General features: G+C 48.0%; 2 protein-coding genes across 3 annotated transcripts in view; one reads left to right on the forward strand and one right to left on the reverse strand.

Annotated features, from left to right (window-relative positions):
- Positions 1–27,920, forward strand: part of CORO1A (coronin 1A) — a 77,025-nt gene that overhangs the window by 43,446 nt on the left and 5,659 nt on the right. Inside the window, exons 1-5 of one of the 2 annotated variants that reach the window (XM_081837284.1) lie at positions 18,961–19,113; positions 20,265–20,467; positions 25,032–25,154; positions 26,842–26,971; positions 27,096–27,280. In XM_081837284.1, the coding sequence (XP_081693410.1) occupies positions 20,270–20,467; positions 25,032–25,154; positions 26,842–26,971; positions 27,096–27,280 (636 nt within the window). In that variant the 5' untranslated portion in view covers positions 18,961–19,113; positions 20,265–20,269. Of the gene's footprint in view, positions 1–18,960; positions 19,114–20,264; positions 20,468–25,031; positions 25,155–26,841; positions 26,972–27,095; positions 27,281–27,920 lie in introns of those variants that run through there. The other variant, XM_081837285.1, reaches the window with a different exon arrangement.
- Positions 4,146–13,312, reverse strand: MAPK3 (mitogen-activated protein kinase 3). The gene is made up of 9 exons (XM_081837289.1): positions 13,045–13,312; positions 11,122–11,304; positions 10,306–10,495; positions 10,040–10,156; positions 9,527–9,641; positions 9,203–9,334; positions 6,824–6,933; positions 6,509–6,647; positions 4,146–5,904 (listed from the first exon to the last, which is right to left on the reverse strand). Exons 1-8 carry the CDS (start codon positions 13,206–13,208, stop codon positions 6,528–6,530), a joined length of 1,131 nt encoding a protein of 376 aa, XP_081693415.1. The 5' UTR covers positions 13,209–13,312; the 3' UTR covers positions 4,146–5,904; positions 6,509–6,527.

Below are 27,920 nucleotides of genomic sequence, written 5' to 3' on the forward strand. Positions count from 1 at the left end.
CAGCCTACAGCTTCCGGGTCATGTGGCCAGCATGACTAAACCGCTTCTGGCGAACCAGAGCAGCGCACGGAAACGCCGTTTACATTCCTGCCGGAGCGGTACCTATTTATCTACTTGCACTTTGACATGCTTTCGAACTGCTAGGTTGGCAGGAGCAGGGACCGAGCAATGGGAGCTCACCCCGTCGCAGGGATTCGAACCGCTGACCTTCTGATCGGCAAGTCCTAGGCTCTGTGGTTTAACCCACAGTGCCGCGCGCGTCTTTTTTTTTAGGAGGGGGTTTCAGAACTGGGCTTTGCCTAGCCCTGCCGGGAGCCACCAGAGCTCCTTTTGCATTCAAAATATCTGCTCTTCCACTGAGCTACAGCCCTTCTCCATAGCTACCACCCTCATACTGGAACTGCAGGGAAGAGTGAGTCACTTGCCTAAGGCTACCACACTGGTTCATAGCTGTGGGGTTTCTTGAAGCAGTTACATCCCAGCAGTCGCTATGCAGCACCCTCTACCAACCCTCAGTTTTTCTTAAGCAACAGAAAGTGGCAGCTCCCTAAATATTTCTCAAAAACCAAGAAAGCAGAGAGACCCTTGAGTAGGCTTGCTTCTAGCTGGAAGCCGCAAGAGGCACAATCACTCCTGCTGCCAAGTATGTGCAATATACAAACCTATACTGGTGAACGTGTGCAGAGACACAGGCACAGCCTTTTTCTTTTATTTCCTCCCCCCCCCTTCCTAAAGTGAGTCATGCAACTTCAAGCTGCCATTTCAGATGCCTTAAAAAAAACTTCTGTCTTGATTTCCTCTGATTGTAATGCTTTCTTGCCATAATGGACCATGTGCATAATAGGATGCCTATTTATATTTCTAGCCCGCCCCCCCCCATCTTGAAGTCTTGAGGCAAGTGCCAATAAAATATTTGTGCACATAAAACAAGCAATTAAAAATTAATGGTGGTAGGTGGGGGGTTTTAACCTCAGTTGCTGAAAGCCAGGCCCAAATGGAAAGCTTCCCTAAGAGGCTCAGGCTTCGGTGAAGTTATAGAAAAAGGCCTGGCTCTATAACCACAGAAGTGGTCTTTTGGCCTGCTCTTCTAAATAATTTTATTCTAGTCACCAGACTCCCCAACCAAGACCTAGAAGTGCTCTCCAACTGAACACAGAGGACTGCTCTCAATACACAGCTGAATGAAGCATAAGAGGTGATAGAATATGCTGCATGACTCCAGACTGCAGGTGGGGTAATACCAAGCTCAGGTGTGGTGAATGAACCTTTGGCCCTCCAGATGTTTGCTTATGTATTTATAACCTGCAGTTTCATAAAATTCCCCCTGTCTGTAAAAACACCTTCCTGCAAGTAGAAAACAAGCCAGTCAGTCTGAGCTACAGCCTCTCTCCCCAGTATGCTAGCTTTTTACTTGCAGTGACTCCTTTCTAAATAACAAGCAGATTTAAAATATGGCAACCCCTACCACCACCACCAGTCTAAATTGACAGTTCATTGTACCATTTTGTTCTCCTACATGTGTACACAAAAGCCTCAGGGGAAAAACCCACCACTCCTAGCAATAAGGAATTTGAATATATTTCAGTTACGTGCCACTTCCTAGTTCAAACTTTCAAACACTCGCTGTCAGCTTCAGTCACCAATTGCCCAATACAGTCTCTTTTGCCTACCCCAGGAGAACATCCCCCCCCCCACACACAGTCACACTGAGAGAGGAGGTTTGTCAACTCAGCTGAAAGCCCATGTCCCAATGGTTAGTTTTCCTGGTGTCAACACACTGGGTTAAGTAAGAAACAGGTGGAGAAATTTCTATTTTGGTTATGCAAGGACAAACTCCTGGAGTTTGGCAATGAATATGAGATAGGTATGACGGTGAGAGGTGGGTGGGAGAAAGAGTATGACTCAAATGCAGACGCCTGTATCGCTGATTAACTAACACCTACCCCCCCCCCCCAGGCTGAAGGGATTGATGGTGTATTTATATCACCCATTTTGTGATATACGTACTGGATACCTCTTGGAGGGTAATTGCACAATAGCAGGCAGACAGGTCAAGAGTGTTTCAGAAGGCATCTGAGGTGCGCTAATGATTAAATTGCAGGCAAAGCCCTGCAAAGGGATCACCGCAAAACATTTCCTGCATTCGCAATCTGGTAAACAATCTTCCATAATCAAAATATGTTCCTTCGTGGGTGCTTCAGTGGCAGTGGAAGAACTCTGCCAAGTGCCAAGATGATGTGGTATAAGCCTCTGCTTTTTCCAGCTCAAGCCTGTCATGCAGATTGCAAGGCAATGTATTTCCCCCACCAACTCACAGACAAAAAACTTCACTTGGTTTTGGGGCCACTGGCATATTGGTTGTTGCAGCATGGGAGATCCAGCCTTGCAAGGTTCAGTCGTGTATCAACAAGCGAGCGCACACGTTACAGATCTCACAAGGAGGCGGCCTCTTGTGTAGGACACCAACTCCCAGTCAACCCTCAGATGGAACAGGGCCTTCTGTCATGGCACCCACACTATGGAACATCTTGCCACAATAAATTTGGGTAGCCCATCATCTGCTTTTGGAAACCCGTTTAAAACTTTGTTCAGGCCATAGCTTAGTAATAGTACTCAGAGGGTCCCAGTTCAGACACTGAAATTTCTAGGTGGGGTTGGAAAGATCCTAATCTAAAACCCTATCAAATCACTTCCTATGCTCCACGAATGTGTGCTCCATTGGCCATGATAATTGCCTGCTGCTTTTAATATTGTTACTGGGGTGACTTATTGCCACTACACTTTAAAATGTGCATTTTATTTGTTAGTTAAGTTGGGGTCACCACCGAAGGGCCAACAAGGCAAGCTCTCCTCCCCCTCCCCCCCCCCCGTTGCCCAGAGAATAGTACTTCAGCTGTGTTTGAATAGCTTATTTCAAGGGCCTTGTACACATTAATATTTTATTCCACAGAAGAGGCCATGTGCTCAGTTTAACTTTCTCTTCTTTCTCAAGTTTTTAAATGATCCTATTTTTAAAAATACCTTAATGGAGGCTGCTACTATTCAACAAATATGAGGGACAGGAAAAAAAATTTAGATTGAAAGAGCTGGCTCTCAAAAATGTAAATTTTGGCAATATTCAACAGGGATTGTCTCATTCCTGAACTCCCCCCTCCTGCCACCAGCCTGCTGTCCTTTACACCTCAGCTGACAGCAACTCTGGGGCAGACAAGTTGGTGCCACTTGCCAACTCCAACGTGTGCAGGCTTGATGTGCCGCCATCTCCACTTGGGACAACAGCAACCCATCACAGCGAGCAGACAAGGAAAAGCACCACTCCAGCTGCCTCCTTCCCCCTTGTGGCTTGGAACGATACTAACTACCCGTTATCCCATGACAAAAATCATTGAGTAAGTAGCAGTCTGCGTCAAGTAAGGAGGATACCTCATGCCAGCACAGAATCATAGCACTGCAGACTTAGAAGGTACACCAAGGGTCGTCCTGCAAATCAGGCTGCAAGGCAGCGACTTGCAGGGCAGCACTTGGAATGGGAGGCTGTAAGCAGCTTCTTTTAGATTTGAATTCTGACTATCAAATAATGGAATTGCTTTCCGGTATGTTTTTGTAATCCTGGAAATACCTAGGGTGGTGTTTTTTATGGGCACGTTTACGATGCCCCTTGGTCACTGTTGTAAAACTCAAGAAACACAGAGATCTGTTTACGGCCTGCAAGAGCCAAGACTGGAAGCAGCGAAGGCAAAGGTGAGGATTTTGCAGCCGTGCAGCCGTCCCTGCTGTCAGCATATCCTGTCCTAACACTCCTTTTGCACCCTCTCACCACAGGCCACTTCCTTCCTGTTACAGTCATGTCTATTAAGATACTGAACTCAAGGCAGCGCTGCTACCCCTTGTACAATGGAGATGCAAGTGTTCCTGTTGAATCTTCATTGTGGACTAAACTTTTAAATGAAAAGCTAGTTCTGAAGCCAAGTCTTCCTTCTGGGCCAGTCTTCATTCTTGACATTTAGTAGGGGCAGATGTCTGCCCAAAGCTTCTTTTTTTCTCGACACCCCAAACCCTCCTGGGGAAAAAACAACTTAAGTTCTCAGACAGTTAAAAATACACGCACCTATGTTTCCCCCTCCAAAATAAGACAAAATGAGGCATTGAAGGAATAAAGGAATGATTTATTTCAGGGTCTTTTTATACAATTCAAAGCAGGAGGGGACGGGGAGGCATTATTTCCCTTCAATCCAAGTTCCCTCATAGTATTACACGCCCCAGGAGGAAGCCCATTTAGCATGCCATCGTGGATGGACAAACAGGCAACACTGTCCGAACAGAGACTTCCTCCTCACTCAACTAGATAAGCTAAGGAAACAAACAAACAGACAAAATCCACATTCCCGTTTTTCTGCTTGCAAAATTTCTGTTTTTGGGAACCCGAAGGTTCTGGCAGTTCTTGCTCATCCAAACTGGTACCCCCCTCCCCAAAATGGCACACACAGAGATGGGAGGGCTTAAAATCCAGAAGTTAGTCCATCTAAAAAGTAGTGCTCCCTCCCAAAAGCTTTGCCTTCAACCAAGGTTGCTTCATTCCCAATACTTTCAGCAGACAACAGTCTAGCCACTTGTTCCTGGTTTAGTGCTCGCATATCCAAAATACCTCCTCCCCTCAAGAGTTTGGTTGTTACGGGGCAACTGGGTTGTCCCCTCAGGACACACAAGATGTGATCGTCCGTCATCTTCCCAGCCTTTCCCCTCCCTTGTAAAATTCATGTTTGCTGATAGCTGCAGGCCCCTGATCACTGTTGGACTTTGATCTGACCAAGGCAAATGGGGGGGGGGTGAGGGTAAAATTCTGCACACATTGTTTAAGAACATCATTGATGAAAGTGGAGGGAGGGGGGAATTAAGAGGGCAGCCATGTTAGTTTGTAGCAGCAAGAAGACAAAAGTGCAGTGCCATTGCAGAGGCCAATTGGTTTCTTGAGGGACGTCAAAGGGTTCACATACCCCGACTGCCCAATTTATCAAGATGCAAAATGGAAAGGGGGAGGAGGGAGGGAGAGGCAGACAACCACAAACCTTGCCTTAAAAGAGGAAGCAAATGAAGTTGAAAGCCTTCCTTTTCATCTGCACAGCCACAGAGGCAGAAGGGGGAGACATTTCCCCCCTCTTCCGAACAGGCACACCTTTCAAGCTTCGTAAAGATCTTCATCTTGCGCTGCACAACAGCTGCTGCCCACAGTGACGAGTTAAGGTTAGAGATGTGCATGAAAGGTGTTTGAAAAATGGCACTAACCAGCAGACAAAAAACCAGCACATACATGCCCTCCATTTGCGCAGGGAGGAACCAGGACTCCTGTGAGTTCTCAAGGAGTGTAGTGGGGGGCGGGGGCGGGGGAGAGTCAGAACCCTTGGGCTCTGTTCCCAGTTGTGGAACAGTCATGTGGTTCTGTGGATTACAAGAGCGAGAGTCCAGGAGCCAGGATTTAGGTTCAACTCCCTTTGTTAATAATGCCCAAGGGATCAGAAAATGGCCCTGCTAAAAAATCAGCATTAGTTTATTAACTCGTTAACAAAGACAATAAAATGCCAAAAAAAGGAGATGACACTCCGCTCCCTTCAATTTCTTTGAGGGAGGGGTTAAAGGACAGGGGAAACCGATTTCCTTTTCCTCCTGGAGGGGAGGGTACTCCCCTCCCCTTCCCCAACCTGGGCACCAGGGTCTCACCCTGACACATCACATTAAGGGGGTCCAGAGATGGGTTACCAGGGTTCACAGCCACGTAGCAAAGCGCAGTTGTACAGCAAGTCGACAGGGGCACCCCCAAATTGGTACCCCCTGAATCCTGTGCTCCCCTCTAAAATCCAGTAGGGGAGCTGGGTACAGTCCCAAATCATCTCCTGGTGAAGCAGAGACCTGGAACAAAAAGAGATCTTATGAGGATTACAGACACCAATACTCAGGAGTCCTGTCTACAAATCACACGATGCAGCAACATTTAAATCGCTTAGCTGCAGCGGAGAAACTGAAAAAACCCAAAACCATCCACATAGCAAACACACGCATTTCTGAAATTTGTAATAGCAAAAATGTCTACCTAACAAGTCTTGATAATGCCTCAACAACTGGATGGTGTATATGCGTAAGTATTTGCAGGCAATGATCAGGCAACATAAAACTTCTCTGGCCACATACACCTGCAAAGTTCAGATAAAACTCTCTCTCCAGGTTCCTTCACATGTGCGTTTCATAACTTAAGCGGCTTGCAGCAAGGATCTGCTCCACCCCGTTGGACATCCCCAGTCCATTCATGGAACTGTAGGTAGCGGGAAGTGGAATCTCCACCAAGGGGATGTCACAAGGTAACTGGTGGGAACAAGCCACTACAGAATCACTGCGTTCAACACCCATCATCATGTGAGTAACTTGGGCCAATGTATTTCTGCCCCACAGCTGGCCTTCCCAAGGTCAGGCAGATTTACTAAAACCACCTCTTGACCCGCAGCGCTGTTTGACTTACCAGTGGTCTGAACAGCCCCTCAGGGCCCCTGGTAGCCAGGCTGGAATCGTGCCGTCTCCTCAAATATCAGCTCTTTCAGCTTCTCTTTGGGCAGGTCATCCAGCTCCATGTCAAAGGTGAAAGGCTCCTCAGCCACCGGCTAAGCGTGGAACAAAGGGAGAGATGTAAATATCAAGCAATCCTGGTCCCCAAACTCCTTCGTTCCCCAAGTCTGCCCATCCTAGCCCATTGCACTCCCGCCTTCTTGTTCCTCGCCCTGCGCTCCCAAATCCCCTTGAACGGTAGTCAAACCCCAAGAACCAAAGCGTCCAGCACCTCATCTGAGGGGTCGTAGTACTGCTCTAGGTAAGGGTGGGCAAGGGACTCCTCCACCGTGATGCGCTTATTAGGGTTAAAGGTCAACATTTTGTCCAACAGGTCCAGAGCTGAAAAAGGGAAAGGAGGGTGGGGTAAATAGGATGCAGTATCAGCAGCCAGACAGCAGATGGCAACAGGAAGAAAACGCGCACACAAACACACACAAAATTGTGCCAGCAAATAGTTGCAGGGCTGGAATCTGGCCACAGGTGGCAGCAGAGAGCAATGAAGGGTGGCTGGCATCACCGACAGCATCCCATAGCAAGATTCCTCCTGGATCAGGACCAGGGCTCAGCTAGCCCAGCATCCCGTTTCCAATGACGTCCAGGTAGATGCTTCCATGCCCTGCTTGTGCAGCAACAGCTCTCTCCATTTTGTGCCTATTCACAGGTGTATTTGTTTTCGAAGTGGACGTTCCTTTTCTCCATTATGAATATGGGCAGCTGCCGACATCACAATCGCGCCATGCAAATGCGTCTACTCCCTTTGAATGCGATCTATGCTGGCGGCCACCAGCCCCACAGGCTTTGCTCTTTCCTCCTAGGGAAGATGCTTCACCGCACTTGACCACCTTGGCTGTTCACTTCTGTACCTTCTCCCAGTCTGCACTACCCTGCATGGCCTGGGCGTGGTCCAGAACGACACTCCTCTAGCTCAGGCATTGCTACAGGTTTAAGGAGAGGCACCAGAGTGTTATTCTCAACCCCTTTCCAATTAATTCAACATTTGAGTGCCTGGGAAATCCGAGTGCCTTTTTTTCGCAGCAATGATACACTGAGTTGATGTTTTCAGTGAGCTGCTCACCATAACCCTAGAATCTCTCTTATGCACTTAATAACTGGCTTTCATAATGCTTTTACCAATTGACCTGTAACAGTAAGACTTACAGGTGTGGCATTTGCAATTCACCCCCGAATCCTTTCTTTAAAATTGGCCTTACACTGACAAGTTGCACATACTTGTGAAGCTGCTGGGCTTTTAACATCTAAGGTCTTTAAGGACTCTAAGGTAAATGCAATCTGTCCCCAATTGCAATTTGAAACTTATCAATTAGCTCCTAGAAATCTTCACTGTGTATCATCTTGATTTAACGTAGCTCCTTAGTGCTCTGTATTCCAAACACGGTCATAGAGGAGAGCTCTCACACACCGTACATGTCCTCAACAGGGACAATTCATTTAGCTTCTCAGCCATCACCTGTCCTCCTTCCAACGGTCTTTTCACACTTCTGTATTCTAAGAACATCCAAATGCCACTCTGGCTGGTTTCTTGCTCTTTAGAAGAAATTGTATGCTGCCTGTTTTAAGTCTCGAGTTATTTGCTTTTCAACTTAAAGGAAGTAAGTCTCACTGAACTTAGTGGGAGTTGCTTCCTAGTGAAACATGCGCTGGATTGGGCTACAACAATTTGACAGATCGTGGCAAGGCAACTTCTCTGAGTTGCAACATTTACCATCAGCCAGCCCCCAACTGCCAAAGAGCAGAAGGAACCACCATAAACAGCTCCAAATACCTTTAATGTTTTATCTTTTTGTGGATGAATTATAATTTGTTTGGGGAACTGTAAGCCGCACAGAGGATAACCACAGTGCAACAATCTCAGTTGTCTTGGCTTCAAGGGGTCTAACATTAGCATCAACACTATGTTTTGTCCACCTTTATTGGTAGCTGACAATTTGATTGGCATTACCTCTGAATGCTAATTAAGAACTTTTATCCTATCCTCAGTTTTGAGGGCACAGAATGTTATGAACATCCCCTATCAGGGAATGAGTTATTTCAAATCAGATGCTTCTCAGTTGGCCTGCTTTCCTTTAGAAGTCTGCATAAAGCTGCTCTGTGGTGTTTTTTATTTGAAGTCCCAACAATCCACTTTCCTTTGGGATTCAAGTATAGCCTGTCCCATTGCTTTGTCTAGGGTGTGGCTGTGTGTTTATGTTATTAATTAGAAACAAGACCACAGCTCTTATATTGTTAATAGCTGCATCAAAAGGAAATTTCAGGACATGCTAATTTTCATACCCCTTCATGGCAAGAGTGATGAGAGACACAAAAGTCCTGGTCACACTGGGTGGAAATGCAGGTGGCTGAGCAACATTTATATTTGAACAGTGAGGGGGAAACTGCAACTTGCACAGGCTAATGGGAGCCTTCTCTTTCAGCAGTCACTGGTGAGCATGAAACAAAAAAGTTTAAAGACTTCTGGCTTAGGTTATATTGGGAAGTATAATCAGGCAAATAGTTGGGAAAACACTGGAATGTGAGAATGGACAACAATGAGCAATGCATGCTGGGACACAGAAGTGGCTGAACACCCTTTGCCTTCTTCCTCCCTTACCTTTGAGATCAGCCTTAGGGAACAGTTTGGCCCAGGGAACCTTGGGCTTTTGGGGCAGCGACTGGAGATAGTTGCGAGCCTTCATGTTGATGATGCAGTTCAAGTCGTCTTGAGACGGGGAACCCAGAATACCTGTAGAGATGGCAGATAGAACTTTGTTGGATATATTGGACAGGGAAAATAGTTTTCAAGTTCTGTAACAAGCAAGGCCTCGGGCACTGAAAAGAGACCAAGAAGGAGGCAGAGTTGGCCATTCAATGGCGAGTGCCAAAAACCTCTCCCCTCCAATACCAAATGCTTTACTCCCTGATATTTTCCCCTTACCCAGGATGTGGTTCAGCTGGTCCAGGTAGTGCTTGCCAGGAAAAATGGGTCGGTTTGACAGCATCTCAGCCAGGATACAGCCCACAGACCATATGTCAATAGACTTGGTGTAGCCCTAAGAAGGGGGTAAAAGTCATGGAAAGAGAACCAGGTTCTGGGCTTCCCTGCCATGCATAACCAGCCCACAGCTCATAAAGAGGCTGCTTTCTCCTTGCACAGTGACTATCTGGCAGGATGAAAACTAAGGTTCCTTTCTTTATGAGGCATTGAAAGCCTGAAACTATGGCCCCAGCAAAAGTACAGGATTCAGGAAGACATCTCTCTTTCCCCAGATTTTCAGATTTACTGAAAAAATAAAGACCCATCTGGTGGGTGTGAGCTAAGTGTTATTAAATTAAGAAAATGTCTTCATGTTGCTTTCATGCCTATGTTAACCGCCCCCCCGCCAAGAAGTTGAGAGACCTCACTTCCAACTGAACTTTGCATCACTTGTCTTCACTCCGACTATCTTACCTTGGAATTAAGCATGATTTCAGGGGCTCGATACCAGCGAGTAGCAACGTACTCTGTCAAGAAACCTGTGTGGTCATGGTCTGGGTCTGCAATCCGAGCCAGGCCAAAGTCACAGATCTGTGAGGAGAGAGAGATGGGATGGGCATGAGTAGCAAACCCAGGATGAGCAGAAATCTAAGGTTGCAAAATGCAGAGTGGGGGTGGGAGAAAGCTGGTGTCAGCAGGAGAGGGAAGGAAAGAGTCTAGCAAAAGTTGCTGAATGCCACCTTCAGGTCACACGTGGTGTTGATGAGAAGGTTGCTGGGCTTCAGGTCCCGATGAAGCACATTGGCAGAATGGATGTATTTCAGCCCTCGGAGAATCTGGTAGAGAAAGTAGCAGATGTGGTCATTGCTGAGCTGCTGGGTCTTCAGCAGCTTATAGAGATCAGTTTCCATCAAATCCTGAACTATATATCTGCAGAGGGAGAAATGGTGCCCCCTCCAGGAAAGAGGGAGCAAGAGCAACAGTCAAGAAAAACAACTTTAATAGTAATACTGTACGTAAAGGAGCATCTTGGGAGGGGAAGGGGGAACCATAAAGTGCACACACACCTTGCTGAGCCACCCATGATGCCACCCACAATTTGTCCCTCAGGCTGAGTTAGATTTTCATAGGTGTAGTCCAGCCAGATACTGAGTGTTGCTAACACTTCCAATGACTGCCAAGCAGAATGTATCGCTGATAATGATGCAGCTAATAACACCGCCTCTTCACATGCTTGTGATGTAAACCTATTCAGAGGCATGGTACTGAAAGAGCATTCTTGATCTAAGTGATCATTTTAGCCTTAACCCATTAAAAGCACAACGCCCAGAGCCATGCTCAGAAGACAACAGGAAGCCAATGCAGATGCTGGCGCAATCTTTTCCCAGCAATTCCACAGCACATCATTATGCTGTGTGCCAGCCAAAGCCTCAGAGCCACATATTTGATTCTATGCAGATCACAGTGTGACTTCCACAGCCTCTGGGCATCAAAACATATTTTCATGTAGGTGCCCTTCCAGGCTTGGAAGGGACAACAGTGGTTTTCAAGGATACACATCACGCATCTGGTCGATGGTAGGTGCACGCAGGATGTCATTGATGCCGATGACATTCTCATGCTTGAAGCGCAAAAGGATCTTGATCTCTCGCAGTGTGCGCTGGCAGTACGTCTGGTGCTCAAAGGGACTGATCTTCTTTATGGCAGCCCGGATCTTGTTGACATGATCGTAGGCAGAGCTGTGGGGGAAAGGAAGACAAAAGACACATGCAGATGGTAACCTCTGGGTCTGTGCACATACATAGACTGTGCACATCCTCAGTATAAAAGCTTGCATACATTCTTTCTCCAAATTGCCAAATGCCTTTTTCCCCCTCCTCTCCCCCATTGGAAGAAAACAGTCTGGTGATCCACAAGAGCAACTGACAAGGGGAACTGCTTCCATGCAAGCCAGTCAGAAAGCCCCAAATGTACACCAAGGTTTTGGATCTTAAGTCAATAGGATCAATACAAGGACAGAAAGATAAGGGAGAGAGGAGGAAATAGTAGGCACAGCAATACAAATTGCATGATACAATTATTTAGAAAACCCAACTGTTTGGCTCCATTATTACCACTTGGCACAAGTACTGGCAGCTGGCAAGAGCTGGCAGAATGAGACGTAAAGAGCCAACACTAGGTGGCATGGTACAGGGAAGCTCTGGCCCTGCAGCTGTTGCTGAACTACAACTGCTATCATCCTGGCCACTGACTATGCTTGCTGGGGCTGATGGGAATTGTAGTTCAGCAACATCTGCAGCGCCAAATGTTTCGTATACCTACTGTAAAGCTCTCAAGACAGGGAGTGTAAGCACAGAAGCCTAGAAGTTCAGATGCTTAGCGAGGAGATAATGAATACTTCAGAATAAAAGGTGTTACACAGTTTGACTGCTACAGGTACTGGCAGCTTATGTACCAGACCCAAGCTGTTGGGTGTAATATGGTGGCTAGGTTTCATACAATAGGATATTGCAAATACCCTAGCCTGGGTTAACTTTTGGAGGCACAAATGAGGCATATACAGCAGTTCTGAAGGTTCAGTGATTGGAACAGCCTACTATTAATATAAAAAACTATAGGCCTAGTGTCAATACAAGTCTAGAAAAGAACACACACTATGTCTCAATATGGCATTTAACAAGGCTGGAAAAACTAGGGAGCCTACAGGAATAGTGGTGTAAAAAGTGCAAGCACCAAGTGGGGCTGACATCACATTAAGCATTCCCGCATTACTTAACTACATGGCAATGAGAGGTTTGGCAAGAAGGCAGGTTAGCCAGCCTCCGACTTGCAAGACTTGTCCCTGGTGCCAACAGCTGTGCAACAAGAAGTTTGTCAGATGCAACTTCTCCACCAAAGTGCTGCAGTGATAAGGGGGCACCAGGGCTGTGACCACCAAGCTTCTTGCCACTTTGGTATTAAAATGCACAGAAGCGCCCTTCGAAAGCTGCAGGAAGGCACCAGCCAGCCTTCGAACAATGGAGGCATGAGCAAGGAAGCTGGCAAATATTGGCACAAGGAGATAGCGGGCCGGCAAGGGCCAGTCCCTGGGAGGGGCTCGGAGCACAACAATGACTTGGCAGGGCCAAGGCGTGCTGCTTCTGCTCGTTCCTAGTTCACAGGGCAGTTTGGGAAAAGAGCATCTGCAGAAAAAGGCTGCAGCCGAGAGGAGAGCCGTGCAACGGGCAGCGGAGAGCCGTGGAGCGGAGGAGCAACGGGAGCCGACGCGGATAGGGTCGGGGCGGGGAGAGCAGCGTCGAGAGCGCGGCAGGCGCCTCTGTCGGGGTTCACTAACTCAGAAGCAACATGGCGGAAGCCTGTCGGAAAGGCTACGGCGGCCGGGACGGCCGCTTTCGGCGGGTCAGCCAGCCAAGCCTCGGGCTCCTTGCGCGGGTACGGCGCCCGGACAGGGCCATTCCGCGCGGTTCGCGCTCACTCACCAGACCATGCCGTAAGCCCCCTCGCCGATGTACTGCAGGTCCGTGTAGCGCGGCCCCACGTCGAACACTTGCCCTTTCACCGTCTCCACTCCCAGCTTCGGCGCTCCCGGTCCCGGCACAACCCCCGCCCCGCCTGGGGCTGCTGTCGCCGCTGCTGCCGCCATGGCCGACCTGATCGAGAATCTCCTGCAGCCGCTCCTATCGCTGCTTTACCCGGAACCGACACCGCCCGACAGCACCGCGCATGCGCTCGCCGAGGAAACGGAGAGACCGCCACTGCCCATGCGCTCGGCAGAAGCTGCGGCTTGAGGTTCCTCTCAGGGCGCATGCGCCCAGCCTGCCTCATAGCGTTTTGCGGGCCACAACGCGCCTGGCTCGGATTGGGACGTCAAGAACTCGACCCGGAAGCGCCGCACCCATAACATTCCACTCAAAGCGATGCTCCACCCTCTCGCGCGCGCAAGCTTCAGTCCCGTTGGGCCACGCCCTTTGGCTCTGATTGGGCCCCGCCTCTTGGCTCAGCTCGCCTCCAATCCAGTTCCCGACGCCACGCGCTTGCTCTTGTTTCAAGGCCCGCCCTTTTCCCTGTAGTCGCGTGTTCGAATCCCCAGTGAGGCTATATACTGCATACACTTGCGGGCTTCTTTGTATTCATTTGGGTTTCGATTTATAGTCCACTCCATTCTGAATGGAGAGATGCAAAGCTACACCGGTTGGATTTATGCAGCTGTGCGGTGGCAGGAGCTCTGCCTTCCTTTATTTACTACCTATGGCGTAAGGGCTCCAAAGAAACTTTACAATAAAAACAAAGCAACTTGAGTTTAAGAATGACTCTAGATACCTATGGGCAAAAAGGGGTTCCCAAGCTATAGTCAGAGCAGGACTTTGTTAGACTTCGTTATTGGGGGTTATAGAATCCGAGAATTATAGTTGGAAGGAACCATGGGGGTCATCTAGACCAACCCCTTGCAGTGCAGGAATCTTATGCCCAACGTGGAGCTCAAACCAATGACCCTGAGATTCAGAGTCTCATGCTCTACTGACAGACACTTGACCTCGCACAGGGCACCGTATTAGCAAAAGATTATCAAAGGCTGTCCCTGATTTGTTTTTTAAAACAACAACAACAACAACCTGCTTTTCAGCCAAAAGAGCAATCCCCAGAGTGAGTTAAAGCAATCAGTGTTAAATGCGTTCAGGCACGTAAACCTGAAAGACATGGTACAAATGGCGAAATATTTGAAAGGAAAAGGTGAAAAAGCAAACTTATGGAGAATGCCTGGATAAGTCAGTTGGTTAAAGGGTGGCTTCACTGATAACGCCAATGTTGCAGGTTTGATCCCCTTATGGGACAGCTGCATATTCCTGCATTGCAGGGGGTTGGACTAGATGATACTCAGGATCCCTTCCAATTCTACGATTCTATGGTGCTCCAGATCTTTGGGGGAGCTTTGGTCTCTTGCGAGAAAGGAACATAAATGTGACATTTTGAAGCTCCTGGGAAATTCTGGCCATCACAAAGCACAGAGATGGATAAAATGGCCACTTGATTGTCTTGCTTTATCTCCCTTATGAAATTCTAAATATCTCCGTTGTGAACATGGCAGGGGGTTTTTATTGCTCCTAATTACTGCCTCCTGTGTTTTAGATCAGGAGATACTATGATGCTGGAAAATTTAGCCATCCTTTTCTTACAAAGCACAAATTCACCTGTTTACGGACATGTTTGTTAAGAGAAAAAAAGCTGACGCAAAAAGTATTCTGTCAGTCTAAAGTGGAGGCCTCTCAATCTGGCCCTTGGGATTCTCTCAGACATAGGAGCCAACTGCAAGGGGCGATGAGGGCTTCAGCCCCCACAATGAAATATTTGAGGGGTGGGCCCCCACAAAGTTGATGAGCATTCCCATTCAGATGGTGTGTGATCAATTATGTGGGGTGGGGCTTTCCTGGGCCCCCACAATATTTTATTCAAGATGCCATATCCCCTCCTCAGATGCCATATCCCCTCCTCAGCCGCACCCCTCACCAGGCCAACTACACTACTCAGACATTTTTGTCTGGCTGCAATGCATCTTTGCACTTTGATCCTGCCGCTTGGTTTCCTGGGGGGAGAAAGGGGTGTGTAGAAACAGACCTGCCACACAGAAATACATTTTGCATTCATTGCTGTGACCACTTTTGCCTTCTCACCACTGCCATGTGGCCCTCAGTCTGGGAAAGATTCTCCATACCTGCTTGAAAGGCTAAGAGTTGCGTCCAGTGGTAGTCCTATTCAGAGCTGACCCATTGAAATGAATGGCCATGGTTAATTAATTTCAGTAAGTCCGCTCCAAGTAAAATGTATGCAATCCTATATGTGTCTACTCAGAAGTCAGTCCTGTTGAGTTCAATGGCATTTACTAAGATTTCAGCTTTATTGTAGTAGTATACCCTTTCCTACACTAGGCGGGGTAGTGTTGAGAATGCTAGGCAGGGCAGGTTAAAGACCCTGCTAACCACAAAGTGTATTGGGGAATTTTTAAAAAGCACTGTAGGATCAAGTCAATGGCTAATCTAATCCAGCTTCTGGTTCTCACAGTGGCCCACTAGATGCCTGTGGGAGAATTTCAAACTCGATGTGAAACAAGGGCCTCCCTTCCTGTGATTTGCAGCAACTGGTACAGTACTCATAAACTTTAAGGCAGTCTCGCTCACACACCTGCTTGTTGCAGAAATCAGAGGGAAAGGCATCCATTCTTCCCTGAGCTTCTTGAAGGAACGGAATAAAAAATATATAATAAAGATGTGGCGTTATCCTGGCAGGTTATTTACATACGCGAAATTATAGAAGGTTGGGTGAAAAGGCCATGGGATGTGCAGGGCTACACGTGTCTACTCAGAAATAAGCCCTGTTGAGTTCAGTGGGGCTTACTCCCATGTAAAGTGCATATAGGACTGCAGCCTAAGCGCCAGTTGTAGTCAGTGAGATTTCTACATAAAACTCAAATTTATGAAAAAGAATTAGCACACTATCTTACCCACAACAGTATCTGTAGGGAACAACACTACTTTCCTGTGCTTTCCTTTGCTAACTTAAAACCTACAGCAGTAGAGAAATCTGTGCTCTCAGCTGATCACAAACAGAAATGCTTCTCCTTCTTAATTTATATAGTTTAATGACAAAACAGACGTCTCTGGATTTGTCTGAAACAAGCAGCTGGAATGGATGAGCAGAGAGAGCTTCACTAGATTTAAAAGGGCTGCTTAGTTTCTTTCTCCGCACTGTCGTCTTCTGTTCCCTGATCCACCATCACCCGCACAATCCTCTAGGTGTCCCCTCCCCACAAAACCCCAAACAAAAAGAGGCCTTGGCATCTGAAACAAATGTATCCTAGCATCAGATGTCCAGTATGCAAGAGCCCTCTTTTGTCCGATGCCATCTGCTGAAGAGGACTCCACTCTTAGCTAGGATGCAAGATCACGTCACAATAAATGCATTAGTCTCTGAGGTGCCACAGAGCTCCTGGCTTTCTTGCAGCAACAGACTTGACCTGGTGACTCATCAGGAATGAACGCCTAAAAAACATTTCTCTGCCTATCAGTGAGGCTGTGCTTGAATAAATAAAAGCCTGGCCTCCAGGCAATTACAATTCTGTGCCAAAAAGAAAAGAAAAAAGTGAAATGGGTTGGATTTGCATGAGTTTAGTTTTATACAGTAATTGTCAACATTTTGCATGCTTTATCCAATGTCTTGTAGTTAGAGTGGGCATGGAGCTATGTTGAGGATTGGAATACCTCTAACCATTGGGAATATTGTCCAGGAATTCCTCTGGCTTCCAAATTCTCAAGCTGCCCCAGAGGTTGCCCACCCAAAATTAATGCTATTGTTACACGGCACCCTCTTCCTCCAGCAAGTGATACCAAGCGGAGTTTCCTTTGAAGGAAAGAGCCCTGAAGAATGAAGACTTGCACTGTCTATGACAATTTGGTTCATATACAGTGGTAACTCGGGTTAAGAACGTACGTATTTTTCGCTCTGTAAGACGCACCAGACCACAAGACGCACCTAGTTTTTGGAGGAGGAAAACAAGAAAAAAAATATTCTGAATCTCAGAAGCCAGAACAGCAAGAGGGATCGCTGCGCAGTGAAAGCAGCAATCCCTCTTGCTGTTCTGGCTTCTGGGATAGCTGTGCAGCCTGCATTCGCTCCATAAGACGCACACACACTTCCCCTTTTTAGGAGGGAAAAAGTGAGTCTTATAGAGCAAAAAATACGGTAATTCGTTCTGGAGGTTCATTCTTAGCCTGAAACTGTTCTTAACCTGAAGCACCACTTTAGCTAATGGGGCCTCTTGCTGCTGCCGCCACGCCGCCAGAGCACAATTTCTGTTCTCATACTGAAGCAAAGTTCTTAACCCGAGGTAATATTTCTGGGTTAGCAGAGTCTGTAACCTGAAGCATCTGTAACCTGAAGCGTCTGTAACCCGAGGTACCACTGTATATGTGGCTGATGGGTCCATACTACAACTCCCATCAGCCCCAGCCAGCAAAGCATTTTGGGAAAGTAGCTTTAGTAAAGCATCTGTGGAAGCAAACATCAGGCCATCCCACAAGGCAGCAGATTCCTCCAGGAAGCAATTCAGGGAGCTACCACCCTGTGAGAAAACCATGCACCCCTAATTTTCCCTCTGTCTGCTCATTCCAGCTGCAAAAATGGATGTTTCTCTCTCAGGCTGTGTACACATTGCTGTTTACTCCGTCTCCAGTTTGCTCCCGCCATGAGTGTTTGAAGCTGAATACATGTGACGTTAGCTAGAACTCATGTGCATCCTGTAGTTTATTGAGAAAAACTCTGGTTTGGTGCATTTTCTCTCAAACCAGCTGCCATCTGATTTGAAAACGTAAGCCACATTCACTTCGCAGTTAAGCTGCGGTGTGTACACTTGAGGAAACTGTTGCACATGCACACAAGCTGACAGCCTTGTGAAGAGGATATGGGGTTGCACGCACAGGGGAAACCAAAGAGGTCATGTCTGTTGGGTTAAGATACCCCTCTTCCCCTTTCTTGGAAGTGTGTAAGTGTGCGTGTGTGGTGGTCTCGCTGCATTTTAAGCCCCTGATGTGTACATAGCCTCACACACATAACAGGTAACAGCTAACATTTACTCAGAAATAAGCCCCACTGTGTAAAATAGTTAAGTGTGCGTAGGATTTGCAGGTACAGTCTTCCAAGAATTTAGGTGAATTGCCCATTCAGGGGACCACCCCCAGCCATAAAAGAACATTAGTATTTTATTTTTTTGCAAAACCGTGGGCTCTCAGCGGGTGACACTTGGGGACAATGTTGTAGTGATATAGATCTGTTTGCTGGAATTGGCCAACAAACTTACAGTACATACCTTCAAAGCCACAAGGCTTAGAAATTTGGGGATTTATTTAAAAATGAAAGCATTGCTTTTTAAGGAGCTGAATTTTGTTCCTGTACCACCTTCTACATTTTGGGCTACTGTGGAATCTAAGGCTTGGATGCAGCCTTGCTTATTACTAAAGGATGGGTGTGAGCAAGGAAGCAAAGTATACAAAGGCATGTGCAAAATTTTTTAGAAAGATAAAGCAGGTAACAGCTAACATGCTATCCGATTATAATTTTACCAAAAAGCTGCCGGGCTGTGGCGAACTGTTCCTTCGGGCAGGAGCGAAGAGACCTGTGCAGCCTGCAACCTTTCCAAATAGTTGGTTTAACAAGGCATCCCTTCCAAACCGTTTGCGTGTCTCTGTTTAGCACAAACGTATCAGCAATTCTCTGTAACGTTCAGGATGAAGAATATGTACGGAGAGGAAATGAGATGGGGGAGAAAGAGAGAGAGAGAGACACCTGAAGATGGATGCTCTGTGTATGGGTGTCTGTGTGTAGGGCGAGATATGACAAGCAGAGCCTTTGAGCTCCCTGCTTGACGCACGCTGAGCGCTGGCCCTTTAAGAGACCAGCCCTCCTCGCTCTGACAGTTCCAGGGCGATGGCTCTGTTAAAAAGCTCTGAGCAGCTTCGTCTCCAATTCATTGTGTGGTGCATCTGCAAAAGAGGCTGCAGGTGAGAGTTTGGGGCTGGGGGGCGAAAGGACCTTCCGGTTGGGAGGGGGAGATGGCAGTGAATTGGGGAGGGGGCTTTTGCTCGCAGAGCACTGGGGGGGGGGCTCTTGTATTGATGATTTTATGCCTGAAGCACTTTTCAACGTGCAAAACGCTGCATGTTGCATGTTCCTCCTTTAATACCGAATTCACAGGACCCTGTGAGGCAGGTCACAAAATTTACTATTCCCATTTTAAAGCATGCAAAGCCAATCATTTATTTTTTTAAATCTCTTGTGGCTTAATCTGTGCTCAGGATTTTGCTGTGTTTAGAATTTTCTTTCCAGGTCACATTGGCTAGCAACCCTTGGCGTGTGATGTGTCTGTTGTCCCCTGCGCCCAGGCATGGTGTCATAGATGGAGTGTTTGGTTTTAGGTCAGATAGATCTGGTTTCAAATGCTCCCACCCCCGATGAAGTGAACTCGGTGGCTGTGGGCACATTTTTATCCTCAGCCAAACCCACCTTGCAGGATTGTTGTGAGGATAAAATATAAGCCCATATATATCATCCTTGGAAGAAGAATGGCATGCAGATCTGACAAATGCGTAAATGCGCCGGGTAGAAAAAAATTGCCTTCCCTTTCCCACACGCGACTTGGCTTTGTTGCTTGGGTAATCTAAAGAGTTTGGCGCCTTTCAAAGCAAATCACGCTCATTGGGGGAGCAAATATCAGGAGTTTATCTCTTACAGGCATGGGATCGGACTGCATATACCTCTCATTTGAAACGTGCAGGAATCTCCACGGTGCTTGTGGAACTGCCTGCCACTCCTGATCTTTCCCAGAATCTGAATGCTGTTTTGGTGGGGGTGTTTGTGGGGCTTCAAGTGTGGTTTTGCTGGTTGGGGGAGCTTGCAAGGAGCTACGATGCACAACCCTCAATTATCTTGTGTGACTTTGAAACAGTGGCATGATTGAGACCATTGGGGCCACAGCTAAGATCAGACTTCCTAGCTGCCAGGCTGCTAAATGGTCTGAGATATAAATACTGGGTTGGGGGGTCTGGCGACTTTTACCAATGCTTATGGGACTAGGAATTTGACCCTGGGACCATTGTGATTTGATGCCCCCCAACGATGTGCAAGTGAAACTCTTTTATTTTTGTTTTTGAAGGAACCATGAGCCGTAAAGTTGTGAGGTCCAGTAAGTTCCGCCATGTCTACGGACAGCCGGTCAAGGCCGACCAGTGTTACGATGACATCCGTGTCTCCCAGATGACCTGGGATGGGAATTTTTGCTCCGTCAACCCCAAATTCCTGGCCATTGTTGTGGAAGCTAGTGGCGGAGGAGCCTTCCTGGTCTTGCCATTGTCCAAGGTATGTGAGCCACTTTCTGGAAAGATGGTCTTTCTAGAATCTCCCAACCCCCACGGACCTCAGTCCTCAACTCCCACCAAAATTCAACCCCTTTCAGCCCAGCCACCCCCAACCGACAGCTACATGCATGAATCTTAACTCTGAGGTCTCTCTCCCTCCCGCCCCCCTGTCTTTCCGGGGTGGCGCTCTGAAGATGGCACAGCGGAGGAGGGACGGGGAACTTGTGAAACTGCCGAAACGACAGATCTCTTTCGACAGGTTTTTTGTTTTGCCTTAAATGGCCTGAAGTTTGAACCTGCTGCGGAAATGGGGCCTTGAGAAAGAGGAAGTGGGTTTGGGGCAGGCAGAGAGGGGAAGGAAATCGGGAGAGCGCTTGGTAACTAATGAAGCTCTCTCGGCCTGCCCTGTCTCTGCCTGTGCCCCAGTTCCATGCTCCCCCTAACTCGCTGCCCTTTACTGCCACCTCAAAAACCCCTCTGCACCATTCCCCAGAAATGGAAGCCAACAAGTGATGGATTCAGCCTTTCTCTAGGCCTCAAATCCTTTCCAGTTCTTCCAGTGAAACCAATTGACATTGTTAGATGTCTGCCTTTTGTCTGATCCCCAAACCTCATGTTTGACAAGTGACTCTCTTCCCCCCCTGTTTGGTTGGGGCATTTTCTATCTTTTTGTCACATTTGAGGTCTTCTGACAATGCACTTGTACTTCTCACGTGCGTGGGTTTGAGTGGTTCAGTCTAGTCAAAACACACTCAAGGATCCCTCCCCCCCCCCAAAAAAATGCTTCTTCATTTTTTATTTGGCCACTAAGTTGAGGCTCAAAGCCGAGGCTGGGCCTCCTCGCCCCTCCACACTTTCATCTGCGACGATCTTGTGTTTGCCCCTAGGACACAAGTGTCTCATGACTCCAGCGTGATATGGGAACGAGGAGCGGATTCACACTCCTGAGAGCGACAAAATGGGGGAGAGGGGAGGGGTGGAAGTGCGAGAGGGAAGCCATGTGAGCGTTGCTGATCCCAGTGAGGCTGATCCCCTTTCCAGCAGGGCAAATGGCCCTTGACATTGGCCCATTGTTCCTTACTTGGTTGCTGGACTCCCACCCAGGTTGCGGTTCCAGCCCATTTATTGGGTGGACGAGACAAGCAAATCTCCTGGTGGTCACAAGCCGAAGAAACTCGGTCCCAGAAGAAGCGATAGGGAGGGAGACAGATTGCAGAGCTGGCATTTACAGTGTGCAGAAGGCTGCAGTGGCGATCTAGAGCAGCCATTGGGACGTGTGGCAGGAGTCCAAATGTGGGTGGCTAACTTAAGCCCAATAAGGCTGGTCAAACAACAGAGGCTGGTCCATTAGAACGAATAGGGCTCCACCAAATTCTCAGTTTGCTCTCAGCCAATCACCACTTGTCTGCCTTCTTGGGCGGAACGGCATGCCATTGGCTCTGGCGCCACCTACTGTCAGCTCCCCTGCTGTCTACCCTGCTAAGCCCAATGGGCACCAAGCAGCACTGCAGTCAAATCTGTGGGTCACATACCTTTGAAAGGGTAGCCCAGGGTTGCAAGATCCTTTTTAAAAAAATAAATTTTATGAAGGTTTATAGAGAAAAATACAAAATTTAATACCCCCTTTTTAAAAACCAAACTAAAACTTTTATCTAAAAACATAAATGGGCGGGGGGGGGGGGAGAGAAGAAATCTGACGAATGAAATAATGGAAAAAGAGAGTAGAAAATAGGTTAAAAGAGAAAGATTGGGGGGGGGACCACCTAAAGGCAGCCAGGCCCGTTGTTGTGCATATCATAGCAGGCTGATGCCAGGAAGCGGAGGTTTTCACAGCATGGAGATAAACGTGATCATTTGCTGCTGTGATTCAGCTTGCTAAGAAGCGGTGCCTAAATTGAATAGATAAAAATAGCCGCCAGTGGCACTGATATCTGCAGATCAACCTTTCATTCAAGGCACAGGAGCAGAGGCTGGTTGAAACGATGACAACTCTGCAGTTCTTTCAGGCTGGAAGTGGAGCTGTGTGGTTTTGGGGGGAGGAGAACTGGTGGCAAATGTCTCTCTGTTTTTGCGCAAAGGAGCTGAAGAAGGAAGGGAAGTATTGAAGCGGGGTGGGTGGCAAAGAAGTAGAAAGGAGAACTTGGCAAGGAGGGTTGCAAAAATCCAGCCACCCAGTTAGCCACTGGCACTTAGGACAGGGCCTGACAACCGGCACTTGGCCTGCTGCTATCGCCTCTTCTTTTAGCTGGCTCCTGGGGCAAAAAGTTATTTCTTCAGAAGATTTATAAAGTGCTTGATCAAAGAGCTCTCCAAGCAGTGTGCAGATGAAATTGTACATGAAACGCAGCTAAAACCCACAAACCATTTAAAAGCAAATATGCAGCAAACTATCACCATTAAAAAACAAACCCCGAAGATAAAAGCCTTAAAACTTTAAATGAAGATAGGTTTTAAGAGAAGCAATCTTGTCGGCTCCTAAGCTTTTTGAAAAGGGATTGCACTCCTGCAAATAATATTTCAGGGTGGGGCCAGTGTCAGGGGTCGCCACTGCTGTGGACCCCCAGACCCCCCTGGCCCTCATCTGCCCCCCTCCAAGAGTGAGAAGATCCAACTGCATCTTCCACTTGCCTTGCCTGTTTGTTCCACAGCTGGGACTGATGGGAATTGTGGTCCAAAATGTCTGGAATTCGCCAGCTTGTGGAAGCTTGTTCTGAGGAACAGGTGGGCCTTTTGTCCTGCAAGGAGAGGGCAAGGGATTGGGCAGCAGCCAAATTTCACCCCTCAGAATTCTAGAGCGAGCACTTCATCATGGCAGAAAAGTAATATGCTTAATCTTCATAATGTAATATGCGTAATCTCTACAAGCAGGGGATGGGGAACCTGGGTCCTGCCCCAGGTGTTATTGAACTCCAACTCCCATCAGCCCCTGCCAGCATGACAAGTTGCCAGGGATGATGGGAATTGTAGTCCTGAGTTGTCAAGAGGGCCGCAGGGTTCCACATCTCGGCTCTAAAGTCTGAGAAACCCTGATCTGGATTGGAGAGCCACCATCTTGGAGGGGGTTGGACTCGATGGCCCTTGTGGTCTCTTCCAACTCTATGATCGGAATGAGTTACAGCAGAGTTGGGGGCCTTACCTGGAATGCCTCCCCAACTCTGCTTGAAACTTGAACCTGTGCCATCTGCCAACACTGGAAAGCAGTTGAGAACAATTTCTGCCTGTTGTAAAGTCAGGGAAGGCAGCCAAGACCTGCCAGGAAGAAGGGGGAACTAAGCTGGCAAGTCAGCACTGGGGGAACTTTGGAGTCTAGGACTCCTACTTCTTCCTTGCCATTCTAGATGCTTGTGTTGGGGCGAGCTGCTTCTGCATTTCCAAACCTTTGCATGTTTTGTGGAATCTTCTACATGTCTATAACAGGGATGGAGTTTTTTTGGGGGGGGGCTAGTACCTGCCAGGTAGTTTGTGTAATGTGGTTTATTGCAGGCCCATAACCAGAGGGGGAAACAGTGCTTTAGTTTCATTGAGAGGCACTGGAAATAAACACCATTCATCTGTAGGATTTTAACTGTCTTTTGTGAATTAATTGGTTCTCCAACTTCTTTTCTCTGGGCCACACTTTCAGTGTCGCAACGAATTTTTTATTAGTGAGAAATACAACTCCTAGCTATTGTTGGCATCTGTCTTTCTCAAGAAACAATGGAGTGTGCCTCTCAGGGTGAAGTCAAACGGCTGTATTAGCAGCACCAATGTTGATACTGTTTCTGGTTGTATATTCCAAAAAAATCATTTTGATGCTATACTCAGTGCTGGATTTACGTATAAGCTAAACAAGCTATAGCTTAGGACTCCACTCTCTTGGGGGCCCCAAAAAAATGTAAAGAAAAAAAAACTGGATGTACATTTCCAAAATATAAAATAAAATAAAAAATAAAACAATACCTACATACAGCAAATGGCATTAGATACCTATTAGGTCCATAAATTACCATATAGCATATATTCAACACAAAAACAGTGACAATTTGTTGTTGACAAAGGACAGCTGGACATATAAAGGGCCCCATTACCTTCAGTAGTTTAGGGTCTCATCAAACCTAAATCTGGCCCTGGCTATACTATACTATATTACTGAATATACTATATTGCCGAATTGCTTAAATGTTTCTATAATTGTCCTTGAATCTTCCTGCCACATTTGCCATCCTCTCTTGCCACACCCTTTGAGAACTACTGACCTGGGACAACGCCCCCCCCCCCCAAAAAAATCTGGATGTCTGCAAAAGTTCAGGGTTGTTTTTATTATTTATGTAATCAGAAGAACAGGGCCCTTCCGTTGTAAATGAGTCCTTTATGTCTCAATCTCTTTGTCGGCCACTTTCTCTAGTGGGGCCAGCTGCCAAACTCTATTAAGTCAATTAGATATGGGTGCCCCTTTCAAGTCCCCCCCCAAAGCCAGGCTTATCACAAGTCTAGCTGCTATCAATAAGTAAGCGGTTTAAATGAAGTATTGGCCTTTTCACCCAGTCAAACTCACTTGGCCCTCTCTCCCCTCCTCCTTTTTGCAGACTGGCCGCCTGGATAAGGCGGCCCCGGTGGTCTCGGGTCACACAGCCCCCGTGCTCGATGTGGAGTGGTGTCCCCACAATGACCACATCATTGCCAGTGGATCTGAGGACTGCAGCGTTATGGTGAGTGGGAGCAGCTGGATGGGGAAAAGGGACGGGGGCGGGAGAAGGTAGGAGCAGGGCTCATTTGCCAAGAGCAGGGTGGACGGAGGCAAGTGGGTGGGGCTTAGAGGGAGATGTTGGGGGAGGGGCTTAGGGTGCTTCCAGACAGGGGCGCTGGTGGGCAGTGCTTGACGGAACCTGTTCAGGTGGCGCTGTGGTCTAAACCACCGAGCCTTGGGCATGCTGATCAAAAGGTCGGCGGTTCGAATCCCCGCGACAGGGTGAGCTCCCGTTGCTCAGTCCCAGCTCCTGCCAACCTAGCAGTTCCAAAGCACACCAAAGAAGTGCAAGTAGATTAATAGGTTCCACTCTAGCAGGAAGGTAAACGGCGTTTCTGTGCCCTGCTCTGGTTTCGCCAGAAGTGGCTTAGTCATGCTGGCCACATGATCCAGAAAAAATGGCTGCAGAGCAGACAAACGCCGGCTCCCTTGGCCTGTAAATCAAGATGAGCGCCGCAACCCCAGAGTCGTTCGCAACTGGACTTAACTGTTGGGGGTCCCTTTACCCTTTATCTTTTGTCACTCCACCCCTTACCTCCGCTCAGGAAGCTGGGGAGAAAAGGCAGGGGATGGCAGGCAGATACAAAGGGGATAGGGTGGAACACATAGAATGATAGAAGGGACCTTGAGGATCATATTTTCTGCCCCCTGAAACGCAGGAAGATGTAGCTGTACCTTACAGGGATTTAGCCTGCAACCTTGGCATTACCAGCACCACACTATAGCTGACTACATGGACACAGGTGGCGCTGTGGTCTAAACCAGTGAGCCTCTTGGGCTGGCCGATCAGAAGGTTGGCAGTTCAAATCCCCGCGACGGGGTGAGCTCCCGTTGCTTGGTCCCAGCTCCTGCCAACCTAGCAGTTCGAAAGCATATCAAAGTGCAAGTAGATAAATAGGTACCACTCCGGAGAGAAGCTAAATGGCATTTCCATGCACTCTGGTTTCCGTCAAGCTGGCTGTGGACAGACGTCGGCTCCCTCAGCCTGAAGCGAGATGAGCGTCGCAACCCCATAGTCGCCCTTGACTGGACTTAACCGTCCTGGGGTCCTTTAGTTTATAGCCAACTACCCATGAAAGGGTTCCAAAAGTCAAGGGGGTGGATCTTCAAGGGGGAGATAAAGGGTTGTCTTCAACTAACTTTTACTCATAGTAGACCCATTGAAATGAATGGATCCGCTAATGGCCATCACCAAGTTAGATCCATTGATTTCAGCGGCTGTTCCCCGAGTGAAAGTTGAAAACAACCCAAACGTAACCCAAAGGTCACCTAGAAAAGAATTCATCTGGTAGGTGAGAAGGGCTGCCCCCCTTATTAGGATTTATTCCCACCCCCCGCAAGCCCAAATAAATAGTGATCTGAGTAGTGCCCTGCAGAACCTCGCAGGGAATGACACGGCGCAATAATTCAAGGAGTGCGCCTTAACAGCATCTCTGACACCCCAGGGGCATTTCTCACCCAGATCACACACACTGGCAAACATATAGCCCTCAACAGGCCATTTCCTGGTTTGCTTATGGGTCTGGCTGCCCCTGCAGATGGGCAAAAGTGGAGGGGATACAGGTATGGGCTAGGCATGGCTGGGAGCGAGGAAGGGGGCTGCCTCTTGCTCCCGATGTCCTCCATTCTCTTTGGTGCCCTGCTTTCAGGTCTGGGCAGTGCCTGAAGCCGGCCTCGTGAGGTCCTTGAGCGATCCTCTGGTGACCCTCGAAGGCCACTCCAAGCGGGTGGGGATTGTCACGTGGCACCCGACGGCGCAGAACCTCCTGCTGAGCGCAGGTAACAAGCGGCAGGTGCGCGGCGGGCTCACGGAGGCGGCGCACTCGCAATCTGGCTGGCGCGCAACCCTTTCTCCCTTCCATTGCCGGTCCTTTGTTATCGATGGCCTTGCTCTCTTTTGCAGGCTGTGACAATGCAGTGACGGTCTGGGACGTGGGGGTCGGGCAGGCGGCCCTCTCCATGGACGAGATGCACCCAGATGCCATCTACAGCGCGGCCTGGAACCAGGACGGGTCGCTGCTGTGCACGGCCTGCCGGGACAAACGCGTTCGGGTGTTTGACCCGCGAGCGGGAGGCGCCGTTGCCAACGTAAGTAGGAGCTGCAAGCTGGGGAAGTCTGTGTCCTGTGGCAGCAGGAGGGGCAAATCTAGATCAGAATGCAACACCAAGTGAATAATTCGCTAAGCCAAGCTAAAGGGTCCCTCCATCCCAGCATTTGATCTGCCAAGAGCAGAATCCCACAAGGCAGGGCCAGATGAAGTTAGCTGCCCCCTGTTGCTTGATCTGGGAACCAGAGGTCCCACAGCTTATATCAGGCTTCCTCACACTCAGCCCTCCAGATGTTTTTGGCCTGCAACTCCCATGATCCCTAGCTAGCAGGACCAGTGGTCAGGGATGATGGGAGTTGTAGTCTCAAAACATCTGGAGGGCCAAGGTTGAGGAAGCCTGGCTTATATGCAGGCTTCGTTCTTAACTCCCACACAGAATACGGTTTTTTGTTGTTGTTATTAACAGCTTTTTATTGAATTTTCCGAAAAGAAGTGATAACAAATACAGTCAATACAAGCTAAATAATAATACTATATTGGCCCAAATATAAGCCGCTCCCTTAAAATTCCACAGGCACTCACTCCCGTTCCGTTTTGCCGTATGTCTGTTTCAGCAGCGATATTGTACAAGCCAATTTTTGTAAGGTCGCGAATTTAAGCCGCACTTTAACTTTTCACGG

The sequence above is a fragment of the Podarcis erhardii genome (genome assembly GCF_964252035.2).
Source record: "Podarcis erhardii genome assembly, chromosome: 13".
Classification (NCBI taxonomy): domain Eukaryota; kingdom Metazoa; phylum Chordata; class Lepidosauria; order Squamata; family Lacertidae; genus Podarcis; species Podarcis erhardii.